The sequence below is a fragment of the Siniperca chuatsi genome, linkage group LG13, assembly GCF_020085105.1.
Source record: "Siniperca chuatsi isolate FFG_IHB_CAS linkage group LG13, ASM2008510v1, whole genome shotgun sequence".
In the NCBI taxonomy this organism is placed as follows: Eukaryota; Metazoa; Chordata; class Actinopteri; order Centrarchiformes; family Sinipercidae; genus Siniperca; species Siniperca chuatsi.
In genome coordinates, this window is record NC_058054.1 from 5786600 (window position 1) to 5800484 (window position 13885).

Below are 13885 nucleotides of genomic sequence, written 5' to 3' on the forward strand. Positions count from 1 at the left end.
AAGCAAGCTGAGAACATGCTAGCGCTACTCAGTCAAAATAGCTCCCAGAGCTTTCTATGTTCTCTGTACTGTGCCGTTTACTCCTCCTGACATTTTATTCTCTGATTTGTGCATCATTTCATTCAATAGAGTTACTGAAGAGTGGTAAAAAAAAAAAAAAAGCTCTCTGAACTAGCTATATTGCTAACTGACTCGCAAGCTCTCTGCTCCCTCAAAGGTCAGCACTGTCAAGGCTGCTTGCTATTGGTCAACAGTGTGAATTCAAGGTTCACCAAAGTCGTGCCGCGACTGAAATGTCACCGTTTTAAATTCTGGTGTGACCGGGCATTTAGATGGAGAGAAAATAAATGGCGAGAGAATAACTCAATAAAAGCCCATCTTCTAAATCGGTCCCTCAGATCTCATCAAAATTCAGTCAGCAGTTTCTGACATATCGCTAATGACAAATAGATGAATGCCTATATTGGGACACTGGTAATATTTTGGCCACAAAAAGAACGTTCCCAAACTTCATTAAAAAGCAACTCAGCTGTCTGGGATAATGAGAAATGGATGATATAATCACAGCCCCACAATCCCCCCCCCTAAACAAAAGTGCCAATGAATGAAGCCTGGAGGATGATAGAGCAGCGGCTGTTGAAAGTTGACTAGTCACAAAAGTAGTGACAAAGTAAGCCCCAGTGTCAGGTCCAGTGTAGCAGATAAGAGCTGTGCAGCTCTGCAGACACACTCATTACTGCCTAAGCAAGTAGCTTATCAGAAGGTGCTGGATGAGCTGGCAAAAAGGAACAAGGCCTGGCAACTGGAAACACAAACACACAGCTCTACTTTCTGCATTTACACTGTTGCTTTGTTTAATGTTCAGTCATTCTTCTGCTGCTTTAAAAGTCACTCTTTCATTTCCTATTCCCTTCAAAAAAAAAAAAAAATATGATGCAGGAAAGGAAAGAGAAGAAGAGAGATAGGGGAGGGGTGAGGTTTGCATATATAGGAAGTCCTGACTTACACCTGAGCTGTTGTCACCAGCAGCATGCTGCCAGGACAGAGGAGCAACCCACTGAAACTGGGACAGTTTCACAACACCAGGCTTGTGTAGGAAAGCTTAGTAGAACAACTATGTATCCACCTGACCAAACAACAATCAATCACTAAAGGAAGAGCATGGTGTTAACAATTCAGTCATTTACATGAGCTGATATAGGAAAATACTGGACGAAGTGGAGGTGAATAATACTACATTACATCATTTCCTTCCTATAGCAGGACACCTCAAACATCACAGTTACACCTGGGCCACTTAAAAAATTAAAACATGACTATTTTACCCCTGTGTCAACAGAAATTTCTGATGTAAACAAAACTTTTACAACATCAAGAAACACATAGCCAATTAAATCAACATAGCCTGGGCTCAACACTAACTTTTAAAAGTGGTTGCCAGGCTGGTTTGTGTTTTATCTGATACTTTACAGAATTTGAATCTTTAGTGTTATCAGTTAACGTGTCCATCCTCAATTCCTGGTATACAAAATTCCAGCATTTGCTGTGATGTTGACGGGTTAGTCGAACTTTTCATCCCACAGTCAAACAACTTAATTTGCTTCGCCATTTTCTCTAAAACAGATGCCTGCACACGTGAGTAAACTCACCAACGCACGTGCAGCATTGCCTGGTTCCGACTGTAACAGCAATATTTAAATATCACTAAATGCAGGCTCCTGGGAATGGGCGGCACGGACGATGGACGGATGGTTAGTGGGTAAATGGGGTGGTGGGTGAAGAGCAGACGGATCCGGACTGTAAGGAAGGGCGGCCTAACAAACGGCTGACTTTTTTGATGCGCTGGCAGGTTCGTGACTCTCTAACGGTCTGACTTACAGGTGTGTGTCCCTGGGTGTCTTGAAAAGTGCAGCTGCAGGCTACCGGTAAGCTACACTGTGTCTCTTTGAAGTGAAAAGTGTTTTTCTTCAGAAGCGCGCAAGTAGGCGTGGGTGGAGAGAAAAAAAAAAAATACTGGGAGAATCGCCGATCCTGCTTTTGATTTCAAAGCTTGAAATCGAAAAGTGGTTGCCACTGATGGCAACCAAAGGCCAAGAATTTGTTGCCAGTTTCTCGAAATGGTTGCCAATGCCAACCTGGCAACCATTACTGTCGAGCCCTGATAACATAAAGCATTAGTACTGTTGCTGTTATTACTTACAGTGCCCTGATATTTAATTTTAACAACCAATCAAAAATAAATACTTGAACTACCCATGGGCTCTAAAAGTATCTGAGGGAGGAAGATTTAAAAAACAAAACAAAAAACAGATAAGCCTTGTGACCAAAAGGCAGAGATTTTGTATTTGTTGTAATATTTGCACTTACAGATCAAATGACTAACAGACTGAGAAAATCACAGAGCATTTACTGGTTGTCTACATTACCATAACCACCTTGACTACTTTGACCTTTCTCCTGCCATTTAAATGGCACACAGAATGGCAGAGGAAGGAAGGAACTCCATTGTGGACTGGGCTGCTTTCAGAGAATATACGCACTTTGAAATTGTATATGCTCACTTTTAGATAACCTTTAACAACACATCATCGAGTCAGTGATTATGCCATTGTGTCAATTTCTGAAAGTGACAGTGTGACCAGAACGTGTAGAGACAAATTAACTAACTTAACAGGCAACTGTCAAGAGTCATTTAGTGATTAAAGCAGATTAAAATACATGCTTTCTACATGTTTACATGTTTATACTTGTTAAAACAGGTGTATTGATAAAGTATTGGCTTTATCAATACACCTGTTTGAAGGTTTTATTGCACTTACAGTGACAAGCGTAGTTGTGGTCAACTCAAGTAATCTTTGAGTTCACTTCACCAGGTTCACTTCGCTATCTCCACCGCAGCCTCTCTGCTCTGCGCTGACTTTGCTCCGTGTGTGTGTGCGTGTGTGTGTGTGGAGGAGCTCAGCGCGACACAGAGAGCAGGTGAGAGGCTGCAGCCTGATAATAAATTACACCAATTTTTTGGTTTCTTTTGTTTATTTCTATAATTTCTAAATGGATTTGTTGTTCACAATGTAGCGTTATCAGAGGAAAAATATGGTGCGTGCCTAGGACACGTCGAACGTGAGTTCACCGCGTCCTTTTGGATTTTAATGCATCAGAGATGCAGGACACCTAGCAAAAAACAGTTGATAACTATTTTTGCTTGCCATGGTACCGTGGCAGAAGTGATATTTATGACATATTAGTATTGGTATTCAAGTCAATAGTCCACAAACTGTAAAAGTACTACTCTATATATTTGTAACTTGAACACGATGCATACTGCAATCCCCTCCTTTCTGTACAAAAAAAGAAGGAGGTCTACACCCAGTGGCAGCACCACACAGACCCGGTTTCTATTTTCTCACTGGCAGCAGACTGGGCTAATGATTTCATGAACAAACACCCCCACTGACCAGGCTCGCAAGTAATCAGCTGCCCCATCTCACTGAGGCTTTCTGACTGAAGCTGCATTTGTCTGCACCTCAATAGCTTTAGGGCCTGAAGTGACAGATCACTCCCCTGCTAGACAAAACTTTCTGAATTAGGTCAAGAGGTCAGATCAACTAAATATACAACTGCACCAGCACAGACATATGATATAGCTATAATAATAGGAACAGGCAAAATGTAACAATCACTATTAGCACAGATTTATTACAAGCACATTTGTTAAGCTACAAATGATCCCGACAGCTTGAAGGGGATGCCACTTCAAAAAACGGTCTGAAATCAGCTAATGGCTGCAGACAGCTCCATTGCATATGTGCCCCAGAATCTCATGATGCCTGTGGAGTGATACAGTAAGTTCTGTATATCAGTTCTTTTGGCAAGTTTATTCTTGATTTTTATTTTTAAAAGCCTTTGACTGTTGTTCAAACTAAACTAACACTAATCCTGGATTGGGGAATTTAAAGTAGGTCTCAGAGCCTAAATTAATGCCAAGCTTCACGTGTATAAAAACATTCAACAGCACAAAAAAATTATTTCAAATTTGTATTTGTTACCTGAGGATGTTCAGTGGAACTGCTGCTCAGTTCGTCCCCTGACTCAGAGTCGTTGGTGCGTCTCTCTTCACCTGCAGAGTCACAGTGCCGGGTGCTGTCCACGTCCAGCGGGGCTCTGACCAGCTCTGGGGATCGAGCTCGGGTGCGGGGTAGAGTACTGGACCCTCCTTTGTGGGCGGGCTGGGGGCCTCCACCGTGGACATGGATTTCACCCAGAGCTTGCTCATGGTCGGTGTGAGTGCTGGGGGCCTGATGGTGGTTGCTGTCCCTGTGTTGACAGGGGGGACTGAAGCGGCCAGAAGAGGCAGTTTGTGCGGAGGGTGAGCGCGGATAGTTGGGCTCATGTCTGTGAAGGTTCTCAGTGGACCGGTGGTGGAGTCCCAGCTCCAGACTGGTTGGCTTTACCCAGAGTGCCCCACTTTGCGGAGGTGTGTTTCCAGTGGCAGCAGGAGGATGTGGGATAGGTTTAGGAGGTGGCATGAGGGCTTTGCGGACTTCGCGGACATATTGAGCTGGTACGTAGAAAGGTTTAGACCCCTCCTCCTTCCTCACCTGCCACCAGTCATTGTTGGTTTTCTTGACCAGCATGTAGCATTCCCCCTGGCGGATGGCAATGAGGCGGTCCTTGGCCTTGTATTCATAGTCGTACTCCACCTCGATGTAGACCTGGCCCGGGGCAATAGGCAGTTCCGCCATGATGCCTCTGACTGTCCACGAAGCAGCTCACCGCAAGAGGAAGATGTTTATTAGCATGGCTTCCTGAGCAGAGCTGGAGGGAAAACAACAAGGACCTAAAGTAAGTATCCAACACATTTCCATATAAATACATTTCCATTTTGCTATTTTATATTGTCATTTTAAGATCCAAAAAAGCCTTAAAAAGTGTTTTTTGGGCGGAAACAGGTGTCATTTCCATCTTTCTCTCCCCACATATCCTGTCTGCCTCACTAATGTATGCCATCAAATAGGCAAAATTTTCCAAAAAAAATAAATAAATAAAAAAAAAAAAAAAAAAAAAAATATATATATATATATATATATATATATATATATATATATATATATATATATATATATATACATATACATATACATATACATACACACTTACTATTATGTCAAGATTGTTTCCCCTAAAAATACAGTTCCCTTGTCAGTATCTGTTTCAATATCATGCTAAGAAAGATAATAGTATCAAGTTCTGTAAATAATTTAACATTGCTGGCTTTTCAAAAAGGTAATTAATAAAAAAAAAAAGCCAAACTAGCATTGCAGTGAAAGTGGCTTATTATACAGACTGTATATTAAGTTCCACTTTCCATTTATTAAACATATTTTACTCTGAAATAAATACTTAGGGAATACAAATTTTAATACTGGGAAAATCCTTCGGCACAAAGAAAGCTGTTTTATATTTCTAGCAGCAACGCCAACAGTTAGTTTAGAATAAGAAAAAGAACTGGATAGTAAACATCAGCAACAATATTGATTATCAACAGTCAACAAAAATAATGTCACCTAAGGAAACAAAGAAAATCCAAGGAAAAAGGCGCTGCAATAACAGAAAAGTTGTTGAAGCTGTGATGACGCCACAAAAGATGAATTTTAGAAAGTAAAAATAGTATAAAAAACTACAAAAAAGTAAAACAACAACCTTATAGTTTAATCACCTTAAGCCTTGGTCATGAATTTATAAATCAGAAAAGACGCCTCTTTCTTTTCTGTCTTCTTACACAACACGTTCTACAACAAACACACAGACAACCAGTCTTTTAAAGCCTAATACTCACCCAGGCCAATCCGAACAAATGAATAAGATACAAACTGAAGAGCTTTAATCCTCTTTAAAGGCTGCACAGCTTCAGAGCAGCACATAAGGTTAGACAGAAGGAGGGGAGACGGTAATGTGACTCACATGGTCTTCTTCCACCACTGTATCTCTGTTTTTCTGTGTCTAACTCTGTTGCTCTGTCTGCTAATGACATCAAGTCAAGCAGCAACTGAGGCATGTTGAGCAGAGAGATTAGTTGAATCACACACACATAGTTTCCTGCTGGAGTTATGTGTACACACACATACACACACTCTTACAACATGAGGTGAGGCTCCAGCACACCTTGAACAACCTGAGCTTTTAAGTGTCTTTTCTTTACAGCAATTTAAAAACATGCTCATTGCTCAACTGACAGTGACACCAAGAAACATGTGATGGAGTCAAATCTTAGTTTAAAAGGCATCTTATCTGTAGTGAACTTTGACAGCAAACCTGAGTTCAATAATAATGATCCAAGGGGCAAATAAGGACAACAAACAGTGCAAAGCTAAGAAAATCTTTCATTAAATCTATAGTACACGTTTTTCCCGTGGGCTCCTGGGACATTATGAGATTTTGCCATATACTGCCTCAGGCTTTCTCTGTGCATGTGCTATTTTCATAGAAAGACATGGTACCGCATTGCTACTTGTGCTAGTTGGAGCCAAAGGTAGTATGAAAAAAAAAAAGATTTCATGCTCTAACAAGTTGAAGAGTTCAAAGATGTTATCTTGCCTGGGTAGCTCGGTTGACAACTGCAATTTTCAAATCCCAAGAGACGCAATATTTGTTAAAGGCAAAAAATGTCAAAAATACCATTTAAAATTAAATATTTTCGTGCTGCAGAGATGTCCTGGCCTACACATCATATTCTACAGACTTAAGAAAACATCTTTGCTTGGTACAGATCCCTGCAAATATCCCACCATAATCATTTTAATGAAAATGAGAATAATGATGTAAAAATGATCATTCCCTCTAATATCGCAAATCATATAGCAATTGCAATATCAGTCAAAATAATCCAGGAGAGAATATGAACCAAATGCCTTAAACGTACACTGTAAGCAAGTAAAATGCAAGGCCCACTAGCATTCAATGCATGCACTTGTTGGGCATTCATACATCATCCATCTAAGGTTAATGAAAACGGGGCTGGAGGTGTAGTAGTTGTAGACTTTTAAATGTGAATTATTGACCAATTCAGACCAATAAATCCCCACGAATGTAATCTGCATAATATTTTACACTTTAATGGTTACTTGGACATCACCAAAGGGTACATTCAAGAGTAAAACAGGACAAAACACAGCACTCCTTGTTGTAATAAAACCCAACTCATGGTGTAATGGGTGCACTTTGACCTTTTAAAAATTAATCTAATGTTCCTAGCCATCCAAAACAAAATAAATGAGGTTCAAAGGAATTTTTACCCCCAGACAGTGGTTTCAAAGAAAGTGGTGCAGTCTGGCTGGATGTCATCTGATCTAGATGAAGTGGCAGGATATTACAGCGTCAGTAGCAGTTAAAGCAGGATATTACAATTACAGTCGTAATTACAATCCCACACATCAGTGAGTCACATCCGATGAAACCTTTGCCTTAATAACCAAGATTATGACTATGATTTTACAGGACAAGACTGGAAATTCATCTTTCTGCTTTTATATTCATGATGCACACACAGACACAGACCCAGCAGCACGGCTGCAGACTGGGCAACAAACCAACCATACAACAAATGGCTTTCATTGCCAAGTCTATGTAGCGGCTGTCAGACTGATGGATCTATTTGGGGGAGCATATTTGCAGAGGATTATTTTGCCATCCTATTCTTATCCAGTGTTAAAGTCTGAAGAATCCATAATGAGCATATCATGGAAAGTATCCACATTCTACACACATAAAGTGACATGCGTTACGCCCTTTTATAGTTGCTTGATAAACGGGCACAACGTTTTAAAGTGTTGTCCCCATAAAAGTGGCAGATGAACAGTAGACGTGGGTTTGGCAGCTATTATCCAATACTACTACGGCATCTCTGTTTACCTGTACCAGTTGCGCATTATCTTAATAAAGATCTGTGATTAGGTGTGATTAGGCCAACAGCCCATAGATTACTCCCGATACAGTGACCGCAGGGATAATATCACCATGGATTAGCTCGCTGGTTCAGACTAATAGGCACTGAGGGAAATCTCACCAAATCTATTGGCTATACAGAACGTCCATTAGCCAAATTAAACCAGACACTGTCTCTGATGCCAATTCACAGCTCACAGTAACAATACACAGAGTACAGCGGACTAGTGAAGCATTAGACTGGGTGATGGGCGTATCATGACAAGAGCTGGCCGCCTTCTTTATTAACCTGTGACCTGCTAATTCAGCTGGCTGGCCTGACAGGACGACGACTGCGTTTCTTCTATTTTTATCTAATCCTTGTGTTGAAGACATGTGGACTGAGGTTGAAGAACTTTGCCTGCTTTTTATTGAATAATAAGCCTTATTTATAAAGCACTTTTCAAAAAAAAAATTAAGAATTATTAAGAACAATCAGGTATCCATCAAAATGATCAGAATTAGCATTTTTATACATAACTGAGCAGGCTCTATAGTGGAAGTATCATCTGGCTGGTAAATTAGTCCAAGTGACTAGAAAATTTTGGCACTTAATTCACTGCAGCAGTTAGACAAAACTTAATTTCCTGCCTTCCTTACGCAAGATTTACACTGGTTGTTTTCTTTTCCGTCATTCACTCCTCGTCAACATCCTGCCAAAGGTTCGAGGTAAATCACCAACCAGTCTGACAGCTGTTGATTCAAATAGAAAACACCTCATCTCACATGATGTACTGCTACTCACTATCTAAAACCAGCAAATAAATTAAAAGATTTGAAACTTTTTATGCCATTTTAACAAACAACAACATTTACAGCTCATATGTAAACATAAATGCAACAACATTTGAGATACTTTTTCAGGTCAAAATCGAATTAGGCTTTCGTCTGTGAAAACTTCTGTAGTTTCAAGTAGAGACAACATATTTTAGAGCTGAAACAATTAATTGGCTATTTTGATAATTGATTCTTGTTTGAGTCATTTCTCCTGGCAAAAAAAACAACAATATTTCAGCTTTTCGAATGGGAGGATTTGCTGCTTTAATGGGATCAGATTATAAACTGAATTTCTTTGGTTTTTCAACTGCTAGGTGGACAAAAGAAGCAATTTGAAGATGGTACCATGGCCATTAGAAAATTGGTATTTTCTGACAATTTTTACACCAAACTATTAATAAATAATTAATAATACTACTAAATACTAAATAATCGGCAGATTAAATAATAATAATGAAAATAAGCATTAGTTGTAGCCTTAACATTTTTAAACCAATTAAACATTTTTAACAATCTTGTCTCTACCCTTCTCATCAGAAATAGTCTCTTTCCAAATAATGTCCTAGCATTAATAGCAATTTAATTATCCTAAATTAATGATGCTCTGAAAATGCCATTATCCTAGTGAGTTAAGCCGGGCAAGGCCACAGTCAACACACATTAATTAAGAGTTTTTGGTTATTCTTCATATTGAAAAGCATTTAGAAGTGCCTGGGGGCTGTTGTCTCTTTCACTTATTCCTGCCTAGATTAATCTCCAGCATCAGCACCGCTATTTAGTAGACAGCACAAATCTTCTCAGAGTCCAATCAGCAAAATCAGAGTAAGCACCTTAATTTGATGCGATGGTAATAAGATTTACAGTGGACTGTGGGTGGGTCCGATCATGATGACATGATCGCAGGGCCTCGGCTGAAGAGTATTGAGTGATGGGAAGTGAGAAGAGATGTGTGGGACGACTGTTTGAACTGATATGTGGTGGAAAATCTGCCGTTGTCAGCACTAGTAGGAAACACACCCTCCCATTTTCTCCTGCCTTAGCAAAACAGAAAGCAGCACATTGGAAAGGGTTTTTCAACGTTAACGCATGTTTCCACGGAAACATGGACAAGTGAGGCAGCGGAGTCACTACTCTGCATCGGGTCGCATATGACATTTGTTAGCAGAATTCAGACTGTTTCCATCCAGAGCCGGCCTGCCAGTGATTACTTTGAGTGAGTTATTTTCATCAGAGAGAGTGAATTTCTCTCCCATTATGGAGCTCTTTAAAGAGAAGGGAAAGGAGGTTGGAGAGATGTTATCAGGTTCACTAAGCTGATTTTAAGTAGTGTCGTTACCGAACAGCCAAGATGCCTACTTTTCAGAAACAACGCTATGATTTTCTTTCCTAGTTATTCAGGTTTATTGACAAACATCACCGTCAACTGTTTTCATTGGAACTACTAAAAAGAGTTTTGTGTAACCATAACATGTTTCTGGAGAGATGTGTTGCCTTTAAGTTTTGCAAATGTCATTTTCAGTGCTTTGAGCAGCAAAAACACCACTCACCTCTACTATATCGGGAGAGGCATCAGCATGGCTCAATATCGCGATCGGTAAGTGAGAGAACGTATCTTTTTGGGTTAACTGAACCTTTAATATGGGAAACCGAAGAAAAATGTGTAACATCAGGGACAAGCAGAGCCATTCAAGTACTGCACTATGACCCTCGCACGTAGTCACACCAAATATAGGTCCACGTTCCCCTAAACAGCTTGGATTCAGCACAGGCTGTCCCAGTTAGGCACCTCTCACCACAACTTTCCTCGAAACTCAACTCCCCGAGGTCCCCTGCAACTGTCATAACCACAATCTGTCACACTTCAACAAACCACAGCCAGCTGCGGCTCACTTAGTGTGGGCATCTTGAGAAAGGAGAGAAGTGAAAACACACAACAAAAATAAAACACAAAAAGGGACATGTTTAGAGGCAGTTAGGTCACCCATTGTCAGAATGAGAGCAGGCAGTGGGGTTCACGCCCCTACAATACAGTAAATCTTGCTGCTCACACTTACCAAACAAACCAATTCACCAGCTGGAAGTTGCATCACAACCATGTGGGTGGGTGGGTGGTTGGGGGAATCTATGATGTGATTTATGGTGTTTAATATACTGATTTTGCTTTCAATGACTCGACTAATTGTTTAGTCTATGTCACGAAATAGCACAAAGCGGCCATCACAGTTTTCCAAACCACAGGTGATATCTTCAAGTTGCTTAATTTGTCCAACTAAAAGTCCAAAACCAACAACAACAAAAAAAGCTGCAAATCCTCACATTTCATAAGACTGGCATTTTTGGTTGATAAATGAATTAAATTATTAATCAATTATTAATCAATTATCAAAATTGTTGTCTTTATGTCAATTGACTAATCACTTTAGTTATGTATGCTGTTCTCCAATGTATACTGTTATCAGGGCATTTGTCATTGTGGTTGGTTATTGTTAACGTTATAGGCTAAGTGATGGCTCGACTAAATGAAAAATCAGCGCAAAGATCAATCAACAGTATTATCAACGAGCTCTACTGTGATTTATACTCAAAGTTTCAAATCACAATGATGCGGCTTATCTTAAAACTGATATCTTCAAACCTCTGAAAATATTTACGTTTAGACACGTTATTTCTCACATACATCGTCATTACAGTTCAAATAGGTGAAATGACAGATCACCTGCTTTGTGAGCAGCAGGACTGCTGCACCCTGACAGGTTCACTTACTGCTGACAGATAATGAAGTTAACCCACAACCAAAAATGTAATATTTCTGTCCGAGTTAGCTAACTTAGCTGCTTAACACCAACTTTATGGTACAAAACAAAGTATAAATACACCTGTCAGGCGTGTTGGTTGTCTTTGGTTTGATACTTTAGCTATTAACAGTTATTCCTAAAGGGATTAGTTAACTTTACAGTTCCTGATATTTGCACAGCACTCCTCTGAACTTTATTAGCTATGGGAATACTTGTGTGCACGTTCAGTAAGGGTGTAAAAGTCTTACCTTTAAAGTTATATTCACGGTTGGCAATCTTAACATGGAGTTACAGCTCTTGTCTGGGCGTGTGTGTGTGTGCTGGTTTACAGGAGCTAATCTGTCGCTAACGTTAGCTAGCTAATTAGCTTTCTGGCTAAACATTCCTCAGTGTTCCAAACACCGCCGCAGTCAAAGATCCGCACCCTGACGTACCTTCTCTCCTGGTGAGACAGTCCTTGGAGAAAAGAAAACACACTCCAATTGCCCTGGGTGAGGTTAAATTTCCGGTAACTTTGCTGTCGACCCGACCACCGTGTGAAACTAGTTCTTTACTTGTCAGGGTTGTCAGATAGCGGCGCTCCCGTCTCTCCTGTTCTTTCCTGGCCGGTGTAATCCACAGCAGCACTCGCGCTCGTTCCCGCGGACTCACGCCTGCCCTGACAACTTTGGCAGCTACCTTCAAGCTAAGATCGTCTATTTAGATGGTACACCACTCCACAGCTTTTTCGGGAGAAAATCTGACCCGCCTTGCGCTCGGCAAGTGCCCCGAGTACGCGTAAACTTTGTCGTTACCATGGTAACCAATCTGGTAAACGGGGCGTATCAGACCCGATATTTCAAACAAATAAAATGGCGTTTATCATACTGTTAATACAACCGTTCGTCGTGTATGTAATACCACCAAATGGCTATGTTTTGTTGCCATTTCCATCAACTCATTAAAGCGGCTTCATGTTTGGAGCGGAAATACACTCAGAGTGAGAGCTCTTGTCTAATTTGTGGTCTATGGTCCGAGCCCTCAGGTGTTACGGTAACGCAAAGGCAGCATTAGCGCCACCTGACGATTATACAATGGAACTACAAATACATTGCTGGATCCAGTCTGTGCTTTCCACCTACCCGCTTTAGAGGTGCGGGTAGCTAGGTGGATTTTGTTACATTTGGACAGAGCCAGGATAGGCCTTGTGCTAAGCTAAGTTAACGTTAGCCGGCTGCTAGATGTAGCTTCATATTTAGCATACAGACCTGAGGAGTGGTATGAACCTGGCTAGTCGTCTAACGTCAGGCAAGAAAGGGATTATGTCGAACTTTTCCCTGAGGCAGTCTGGGAAAATATTGAACTTAATCATTGGTTTCACGTCGGGCAGACAGGTCACAAAAAATATATTTGAAAGTGCAACCCGCTGCTAGGTAACAGGTAGGCCTAAAAAAAACCGATTTGCGTAGGGAACGTTATGTGGCCGAATCACGGAGTAACGTATGGAGTGGGGAGCTGACAAATGGGGCTACTTCCACCCGTGGTTGCCTGGCAACGAAACATCTCCATAATGGCCAATTGATGATATTGTACTGAAACAAGCAATTTAAAAATCCCACTCGTCGCCAAATACTATACTGACACCTCTTATCGGATGGGGTTGAGGTCAGGGATCTGAGCAGGCCAGTTCCTCCACACCTAACTGGGAAAATCATTTCTTTATGGACCTGGTTTTGTACAAAGGGGCACTGGCACGTTGAAACAGAATGGACCTACCCCCAAACTGTTGCAAAGTTGGAAGCACAGTATTGTCTAAAATATAATTATAAGAATTCATTTAAGTCTCAATGAATAGTACTTGTAGTCCATGTTTATCCTGCCAACGAGAAGTCACTTAACAGACTGCAAACTTTTTAATATCTGCAACCCTCTGTTTTTGTTTCTGTGCCCTAAAAACTGGCAAGCTGTGCAGATCCTACTCAGTGGGTGACACCTGAAGATGCCCAGTTGTCTTCCTGGATCCATCCTCTTATGTTTTACAATCTACATTTTGTCATCATAAATGTATATTGTCATGTATGACTTTCTGTTGTGAATTTATTCAGTACACAAGACATCTATTGCATGTCTGTCCGTCCTGGGAGAGGGATCCCTCCTCTGGGTGTAAGGACAGAGGGTGCTGTATGCTGCACAGATTGTAAAGCCCCTTGAGGCTAATGGTGATTTGTGAAACTGGGCTATATAAATAAAATTAACTTGACTTGAAAACAGTCCCAGACCAAAAGTACATAGAAATATTGGTCATATAGTGTATACGCTTCCTGAAAAATAACTTTTCTTCAAGATCAACAGTA

At 40.7% G+C, this 13885-nt stretch overlaps 1 protein-coding gene across 11 annotated transcripts in view; it reads right to left on the reverse strand.

Annotated features, from left to right (window-relative positions):
• LOC122887349 (rho GTPase-activating protein 12-like) overlaps positions 1 to 12286 on the reverse strand; it is a 61242-nt gene extending 48956 nt beyond the window's left edge. Inside the window, exons 1-2 of one of the 11 annotated variants that reach the window (XM_044220448.1) lie at positions 11801 to 12286; positions 4047 to 4815 (exon numbers count right to left, since the gene is read on the reverse strand). In XM_044220448.1, the coding sequence (XP_044076383.1) occupies positions 4047 to 4742 (696 nt within the window). In that variant the 5' untranslated portion in view covers positions 4743 to 4815; positions 11801 to 12286. Of the gene's footprint in view, positions 1 to 4046; positions 4816 to 5836; positions 6106 to 11800 lie in introns of those variants that run through there. The other 10 variants (XM_044220447.1, XM_044220452.1, XM_044220451.1 and 7 more) reach the window with 10 other exon arrangements.
• Between the last annotated feature and the right edge of the window lie 1599 nt (positions 12287 to 13885).